Here is a 9,345-nt window from a genome sequence, read left to right as displayed (position 1 = left end):
CATAATCATCAAGCCCATTAACCATTTTTATCTGACAAAACTACATAGTTCTTTATATCAATGGGCTCTCTGGCCACTCCAACAATCCAGATGGTCTTTCCTTCCACTTGCACCTCAAATTCAGACTTCCCTGTTGTGAATCCCTCCTTTGCTAAAACCTCTGGACACACTGCAAATCTCTTTGGAATATAGGGAGGTGTCTGTTGTGTGCCCCTGTCTGTCATTTGTTTTCCATCCTGGCTTATGACAAGTGAGCAATATGCTGTGTCAGGGTCTAATGTCAAGTCCACTGCATGTTTTCTCATTCTTTTCATTTTGATCTCAGGAATATTTCCCATTATCTCATTAACTCCCTGCTTCAGCAAAGTCACAGCTCCTCTCACCGCCTCAAATGGCAAGCCACTGTGAACACCCATGCTAGTCCAATCTTTATGAAGAGGACAAGGTGGCAGAGCTCAGGAGAAAATGATGGTGGTCCTCAGACAGTGGCAGCTGCTCCAGCTGGCTGCTTCTGTTTTCAGGTTCAGCAACTGAGTAAACCTTCAGTCATTTGCTTTGCTGCTCTGTGCCTCTTCTCAATCACCTCAATAAACTCAATCTGTCTTTTCTGAATGGAGCGGGTTAAGTCAGTAAACACCTGTGCGCTGACTTCCCTCTCTTTCCCAGCTTCTTTTTGAATGACAACAAAAGAGATTTCAATCTCTGCCATCTTCTCATACCATGATTGTTTCATCCTTTGGATATTTGCCATTGCTGCTTTATATTCTTCCTCAAGTGAGACAACACTATGACTCTTGTGATCTATTTTTAAACACAAGACACAAATGAAGGTCTGGTCAGTCCAACAGTTCTATCAACTTATTGTACTTTTTGGACAGCCTGTCATCAAGGTTTAATAATGTGTGACTCCTGAGTCCAGCAACTCTCAGATGAAGCTCAAGGTGCACTTTACAAAATGACACTAGATACACCAGACAAGATTTAACAGCATTTTCTTTTACCTCTGAGCAGATATCACAAGGAAAGTCTGCTGTGGCTCTGGATTGAGGCTTTGGTTTGGACTAATTTCTTAAACTCAGCAGCTAACAAAGAGATCACAGTGTTAACTTGCAGTTCAAGCTTTGTGGATAATGTCCTTTTGAACAGTGGGCATTGGCAAATGTCACTGCTGTTCTAGTATCTGTGGACATATGCACGGCAGAAGTTGTGTCCACATGGGAATGACACTGGTTCAGTAAAGACATCCAAACCAGCAGAACACAGGAACTTCTCTAACAGCAGACTGCTGGTCGTTGCCATATCTGGACAAGAACCAATCAAAAATACAACTCTCACAAATTTTCAGATCAATAGACCAAACAAACTGTCAAAATTGTGATTTCAATTTAATATTTTATCACATGTGCAACAAAAACAAATCAAGAAAATGGAAACATGGAAGCATTTAACATACCAGTAAAGCAGCAAGTTGTGAAACCAGCTGTGTAAAAAAAAAAAAGTACATATGTCACTGGTTAAGTCTTCTCTTTAACTGAAGATGGGCAGGAGGAATTGCTTTGAGGATTATTTATACTGGATTAATAAGATCAGTATTAGACTATTGGTGTGTGCTATGTGGATCAGCAGCAAAAACATTTCTCAGAAGATTGGAGTGTATAAATAGATTATATTCAATATCAGGCTTTAAGATGGTGTACAGGTACATTTAGGACTTCAACAGCAGCATTACAGGTGGAAATGGGAAAAATGCCTCTAAATGAGAAGGACACAACTGGCAATAAACTACTGGCAAATTTACAGGGACCTAGTCAAAGTCATCCAACAAAGGACATTTTAAAACCCTGCTGGGAAAAGGAGAAGAGAGAAACAAAAAACTCTGGATGGATAGTGGAACACAAAGCAGTGGAACTAGGAATATCTCAGCTAAATGTCAGTCCATCAGTACCTTTGCCAATAATGCAACCTTGTATTTGTCCTGACACTCAGTAGACTTTACATTACTAGAAAAGAAGAACTCAAAAAAATTGTTTATTTTTGATTCACATACAGTAGTATACAATCCTACACAATTACATTCCAATCTACACAAACACAACAAAGAACTTGAAGCTGATAAAATAGGAGTGGCATTTTATGTTCCAGAGTTTCATCTTAAGTATAAGGAAAAGGTTCAGGAAAGGATTATACACAGGAGAAATGACTGAATTATGTAAACTGGTTAATGATGAACTTGAATCTAAACAAACACGTGTCCTCAGTGGTCTTGTATCCTCCATCCAGTGTGATGCTAAGACAGCAGACCAAACATCTTAATTGCACTATAATATAATAATACTACAAATAAAATGTAGAATTCAAATGACGGGACTAGCAGTATTATTTTTATGGGTACCAGCACATACTGTTATTAAAGGGATAAAAAGTAGCAGACAAGGTTGCAACAAAAGCCATAAAAATGTATTATATCAATATGGCAGTTAACTTCACTGGGGTAGAAGACAAGAGCATTATTAAGCAGAGGTTGAAGGAAAAGTGGCAGAAGAAATTGGAGGAACAAAGGAAAGGATGGTGATTTTAGATGATTCAGAAAAAGTAATAGAAATGAGATGTACGGGAAGAAACGAGAGACAAGATAATAGCATCAAGATTAAGATTTGGACCTAATGGACTTAACAGTACATTATTTGAAACAGGAAAACTTAATAGGCAAATGTGAATATTGTGGGTATGAAGAGATATTAGAACCTGTCATGTTACTCTGTCAGAAATATGAAACACAAATAAAACACCAAATTCAAAACCTTAGAACAACTGAAGTAAATTATGATCTCACAGATGTCTTGCCAAAAAAACAACAAAAAAACTCAATGAATGCTACCAATGTATATGCTTTATTATATTAGATAAATAATCATGACCCACACTCCTTACCAATTGCTGGTATTTTGACATTTGACTTTGCAGAAGTAGTTTATCCATAAGTACCATCACTATTTTACATCGGTGCTTATTCATGAGGAGAAGGGAATAGTTGGTATTTTCCACAACAGGAGCAGAAGTTATGCTAGCTGCTATGATGCTATAAGCTAAAATGCTATCATGCTCACAATGACAAAGACAACAGGTTGATATTTAGCAGGTTTAAGGTTCACCATCTTAATTTTTCATGTTAGCATGTTACAATTTGCTAATTAAACATAAAGTACAGCTGAAGCTGATGGTTACACCATGGGTTAGTTTTAAGGTAAGCTATTTGGTCACAGCACTAATTAAATATTTTGACCTGATGTACCTGTAGTATGTTTCATGACAATCCATTTAACAGTTGTTGAGATGTGTCGCTCATGGTGATGCTCAGTTTACGTCTTTTCATTTCTGTGTTTCTTGTAATTTGTTATCTTATCTTTGAGATTTTGCACCTGTCATCCTCATGAATGGTGCTGCAGATATCACAGGTGTTCTAATCTCTCCTTAACTTCATGCTGTCTCCAGGTGAGTCTGACCACCAGAGGTCAGGCACAACAAGCAGCAGCTAAGTGGTTCAAACCTTTGCTCCAAAACCGCTCCACTACTGGAAATTGAACCTGTGGTTTATACAAAACCACCGATTAACTATGCAAACAAAACATAGTATTTTTAACTATTATTTTACTGTGGAATTTAGTACCATTAACCATTTCAATTAAAACAGCCCCTCAAGTTAGACATATTTTCATCATTTTATATTAAAATTGACTGTTAACCCATTACTTTCACAAATTCTAATCATTTGTTGTCTTTTCTGTACACAGTTTCACCATGGAACAAACCGACTACCTGACTAGACAGACACACATCTAACTTGACTGGATGCGTTATAGTAACAAGTGTGCAATTGTTCTTTTTGTCCATCTATTATTTTTATCTATATTTTTTTTACACAGCCTTTTCTTTCTGTCACTTGCACAAGCGGACTTCAATGCACATTATACTGTATCTACTTTGTGCTTAACCAGTTTGTATCTGTCATGCTGTGCTGTTCTTACCCCTCTGTGGGAGAAAACATTAAGGACTTTGCGGGCTATAGAGCATGAGGAGTGATAAACTAACTACAGCAGAATGTGACTGGACACAGAGGGACTGGGTCTGCATAGAAATGAGCTGTTCTTAGGGGAAGCCACATACAGTATCTGTTTGTTCAATAATGTGTGACCATGCAAATATGAGAAAATATAAAATGTGTGGTTCAAATTCCTAAACATAAATTGATAATGTCATGTGATTTATTCATGTTCATGTTGGATTATGTTTTTGGGGATGGCGTAATGTTGTTTTGGTAGACTGATTGTCGCCGGTGCAGGTCACCACAGCAGAGTTCCTCCCCCTGCAGCTATCATCTACTCCTAAGAAAATGCAAGCTTATTGAATTACTGAGGCAGAAAAAGCAGCAAATGCATACTAAAAAGTCTGTTTTGACTGAAGTGGAACATAAAAAACATCACTAATCACATAGAGTGGGCAGCGTGGTGAAGCATCAGAGGGACATCGACCAGGTCTCTCAGTTGCTATATTTTTTTAGATATTATTGGCTTTTAAGTCATGAACCTGGTTACGCGCAGGGCTCAGATGAAATACAATCATGATTAATCATTTGTTTAGTGTCTGTGTTTCTCATTGACTTTATTTCTCTTTCACAAATCTCTTCATATAAATTTCAGTCTTGCAGATTTTGTGTGCAGCTGTATTTCACTGGTGATTGAATCACTTCTGAATAAAAAAGGCATAAGTCTACACAAATCAATGCAAATCTGCTCAGTGCCAAAATATCACATTACCATCTCTCCCTTAGGGGTGACAGAGGCACTGTGTACAGTCATTGTGTAGTCTACACAATCAAAATCATTTTGAAAATGATTGTTCTACTGTAACTGGAATTTGTAATGAGACACATCCATGTCAAAAGTGAGAGTTTCTAGTGTACATTATTACTGTAGACATAGATTTATGGAAAAACGGACTTTGCAACAACAAAAAAAAAAAAACCCTACACACTGAGTTTGAAACAAAGTTCACAGTCTGTGGCTACTCTCTCTTTGTCTCTGTTTATTCATGTACACTTCAGCATGAAATTCTGAAAGGGGAATGTGGTCACACTGTAACCATGGCTGTGCTGTCAGTGGCACAGTGGTATTCGGCCTGTTGGGGTGGCTGAGCAGGGTAGCAGATCCATTTTCTTCTGTCACTCCCCATTTGGGATTGTTTTTGCAAGTTCACACTAGCACTGCATTTAAAGACTGTCAGAAATATAAACTGGTTGTAAAATAAAAGCAAATAAATAATTGTATTGTGTTTTCAGCATTTCATATAGCCCATAATCCTATATCCTGTCTTATTAATACATTTTACAATTAAGAGATCTGATTAGTTAAAAAAACAGTTAATCTACAATTATACACTTATTGGCATTTACCAGAAAATATACACCAACGTTTGTATTTACCTATGTGTCTTTACAAGACATTTTTGTGCATGTGTGTGGGTGTCAGTAGTGCTTATATTACATATAGGTTGACTGTATTTTTCAAATGGGATTCATTGTGCATTACAGTTAATATTTATTGAAATGTTTACTTTGCATTTGTATTAATTGTACTTTGTAATTTCTGTATGTACATGCCCCAAGGACATCAGATGGAAAATAGCCTAGGGAGTAGCCTACTGTCGCTAAATCTAGTAACCAACAACGCATGTCTTCCCTTCGTGTCACATCAATGTGTACATAGTTCTTGGTAAATACATTTCATAAACATATATAGTTACTATAGCCTAAATTTGAAGCACAAAATACTGCTTGAGCTGCATGAACTTGCGATTTTAGCCCTCTATGGATTTGTAACTTGGAAAATACGAGTTGCACCCAAATGCAACATCCGCACAAGCCTCGGACACTGAAAGCAACAAGCTGGACTGGACCGAGCGCTTCCCGCTGTAGCACCGTGTAGTCGGAACTGACGGGAAAACAGCAACGAAACGAGGTTATTTGGCTAACAAAACGCTGGTTTGGTGAGTATGTTGTTGGCTACGAGGCACAAACGTTGGTTTTTTGATATAACGGACCGATAATTAAGCCAAACTTTGTACTGCACATCAACGACGCAGGTGGAGGGATGTGTCTATCTTCAGGATGCTCGAGCTTACAGCCCATCCCGAAAAAGGGAACGGGAAAGTTTGTCTTAACACGTAAATAACACGCATTTACCCTGAGATGTGTGTAACTTGTGACGCTGAAGGACAGTTGCAGTGGTCAAAGTCCGACATCTCTGAGGGAGGCCATGTCGTTCCTAGACCAAACCACGTCAGTAACATTACGCGACTGTTTCAGATGAGTTGGCGCATCTGGACGCACAACGCTCGTTTCACAACAATGGGAGGCCTTGTTAGCTTAGGTGTTGACCAGACATGTGTGTTAAAACGACTAGTCTATATTTACACAGAAACTAGCGTTGTGTATGGTCACAGGTGATTCATACGTGGACAGGACGGAAACTTTACTGTAGCTGCGAAGTCCTGAATAACATTAATGGCGGGTTATGAGACACTGCGCCCCTAGACACAGACAGGTAAAAGACACAGACAGGTAAAAGGCACAGACAGGTAAAAGACACAGACAGGTAAAAGGCACAGACAGGTAAAAGCCCCCCACCCTCCTCAATAGGAGCACGACTGGCTCATTAGAAGAGTGTTTTGGGTCTGTTTTTAGTTGTTTTGAGACTTTATTTTGTTGCTTTTGGATTTTTGTGGTCGTTTTGAGTATCCTTTTAGCCATACTGTGTTTAGGCCTATAGTTATAGGGATTTTACATCTCTTTGTGCTTGTTTTGCGACTCTGGTTGGTTGTTTTTACTTCATCTAAGTAGTCATTTTTCTTCTGTTTTTAAAATTCACTTTGCATCAGATGATGATTAATGATATTTTGCACATTTTTATTATTGCAAAATGTTTTCTTCACTCATAATGCTACAGAAATATGCTCTTTGGCATGCTTTGTGATACTAGCTGCATGGAAAAGCCATTACAGTAAGGTTGGTTTACCCATATTACACCAACAAACATTTTCTCTCATACTTTTAGTTCCTTTTTTCCTTGAGGATAGCTTGGTTTTATGTGCCAAGGTCTGCAGTTATGTCCATCTATGGGGTTTTTGCATTTACCCAAATATAATGGAAGTGAACTGAGTTTCTTCTGGGGTGCTCACAGCGCTGAAAATGACATTAATGAAATCAACACTGTCCCTAAATAGTCAACAGAACTTACTGAAAAGAACAGTAAAGTGAGCTAGTTTTTCTAGTACAGCTGTGGACTTTCCAGAGCAATAGAAAGGTAAGGCGTTTTTTATGCTGTGAACAACCCGAATGAAATTCTATTCCCCTCCACTGCACCTGGGTGAATTCTGATACATTATCTGAAAACCTGGCCAAATGAAACCAACATTCTTTGTAAGGAAGGCGGCCTTTCTAACAAGCTCACTATCTTAGTTTGGCAATCTAAAACTTTCCTCCCAAGCAAATGATTAATCAAACACATTTGGTCACAACAATCATTTATCTTCTCTTACTATCTGAGGCATATACAGTATATGACTCCCTGGCTAAAAAAAACACTATTTCCTTAGGTACTATCCACTGAAGGATAGTGTGTAGATCGATGTTATGGGCCTAAGTGCTTCCCATGCCATGGCCTTTTGTTCACAGAACCAACAATGTGTATGCTTAATTAATGGTTTGTGGTCTGTTCAGTGCTATGAATAATTTATAGATGTGGTTTTTTGAACATAAAATAAGATTATATTGGAGGCTGTACTAAGATGTACACCAGCAGATACCTTGATGATAAAAGTATAGCAGGAGATTTAATTAGGAAAAGGTCAAATTTAAAGGTCAGAGTAGCAGTTTAGCTACAGAAATGTGAGCTTAGCTTGTTAATAATGATTGAGGTTATTTTTTCACTCATACTCAAAGCCCCTTTGAAATTGATGTGATCAGCTGGAAATTTTGTGCACCTGGGGGAGTATAAATGTGAGAACAATAATTGAGTCATTTTCTTTTTTATAGCCTGTTTCTCTTGGTAAATGATACAAAATGTAAATGATGAATAATGACTTTAGCTTTTTGCTTTTTGTTATAGCATTTGGCAGGCAGCTGCGTTCTTTTGATAAACAAAATGGCTCTGATACTCTCCCTTACTGTGGCACACATTTTATACAGAGATGTCAAAATAAGCAGAGCTTTGCCATGAGTAGGTTTATTTGACTGAGTAAATTGGGCTGCTTCAGTTACCTACTGAAAGTCACTTTCGGCTTTCCCCGTTTAGGGGTCGCCACAGCGAATCGTCACACTGACGACTCGCATGTTGACATTTGGCACGTGTTTTACGCCGGATGCCCTTCCTGACGCAACCCTGATTCGAACCCACTAGCCTACCAGGGACAGCTCTCTGCTTCAGTTACCTACCAGCATCAGTATTTGTGTGCTCCTTTTATCAGTTTCATTTTCTTATCCCTCAGATAAAGATGATGGTTTTTGGGTTGTAGAGGCAGAACCTGAGTACTATTAGAAGGAAACTAATGCAGTTACTGTATATTCTCGGTTCACATTTGGAGTCATAAGCAATACAGATTTGCTTTTTATACAGTAAATTGTTATTTTGTTGCCAATTGTTATATTGATTTATGCTGCTAATGTCATAGCATTAACTAAATTAAAGTTGTAGCAGCTTTTTAAGCCTATTATATAAGCTTAAAATATTGCTGCATAGTTTATACTTCCCATTACCCTCTTTGTGTATAGAGAAACAAATATTCTTCTCCTTGTGTGTCTAGCTATCTACTGGCCTTTCAGAACTGCACTGGAGGAGGGAAGATGTCTGCGGTCTATAAAGGTGACCAGGAGGACTGGCTGACAGTGTGCCTCAAGTACCTGCTCTTTGTTTTCAACTTTCTGTTCTGGGTAAGTGGCAATAAGTGAGACCTCTTAAGGGAAAAAAAAACCCTTAAGACAGCTACAGTTGGTCAATTCATTTGTATTTACTTGCAGTGTGGTGCTCAGACAGTATTAAATGCTTCGCAATTACACTGACAGGTCTCAGTGACTGTAAGTGTCAGCATGTTTTTAAAATAGAGATAATGACAGGGTAATTTTCCCTAGAGGTAATTAGTGAGTGGAAAATCACAATTTTGTGCTTATAGACACTGTAAAAATACTTTTATGCACTATTAGAAGTGAATGTGGAAATGGCAGAAACAAGGAGAGACTAGATTAAGGGGAACTTTTGAGTCTGAAAAGGCTGAGCTATGGACTTGGCTCAAAGT

The 9,345-nt window shown here is 38.2% G+C and overlaps 1 protein-coding gene across 4 annotated transcripts in view; it reads left to right on the top strand.

The window, feature by feature from the left end:
- The first annotated feature begins 5,850 nt into the window (after positions 1-5,850).
- Positions 5,851-9,345, top strand: part of tspan11 (tetraspanin 11) — an 11,934-nt gene continuing 8,439 nt past the window's right edge. The window contains exons 1-2 of one of the 4 annotated variants that reach the window (XM_020599613.1): positions 5,851-6,042; positions 8,857-8,983. In XM_020599613.1, coding sequence (XP_020455269.1) covers positions 8,897-8,983 — 87 coding nt within the window. In that variant the 5' untranslated portion in view covers positions 5,851-6,042; positions 8,857-8,896. Of the gene's footprint in view, positions 6,043-8,851; positions 8,984-9,345 lie in introns of all 4 variants that reach the window. The other 3 variants (XM_020599614.1, XM_020599612.1, XM_020599615.1) reach the window with 3 other exon arrangements.

This window comes from Monopterus albus, unplaced genomic scaffold, assembly GCF_001952655.1.
Source record: "Monopterus albus unplaced genomic scaffold, M_albus_1.0 scaffold41.1, whole genome shotgun sequence".
Classification (NCBI taxonomy): Eukaryota; Metazoa; Chordata; class Actinopteri; order Synbranchiformes; family Synbranchidae; genus Monopterus; species Monopterus albus.
Note: the sequence above shows the minus strand (reverse complement) of the source record. Positions and strands in the feature narration are given on the sequence as shown.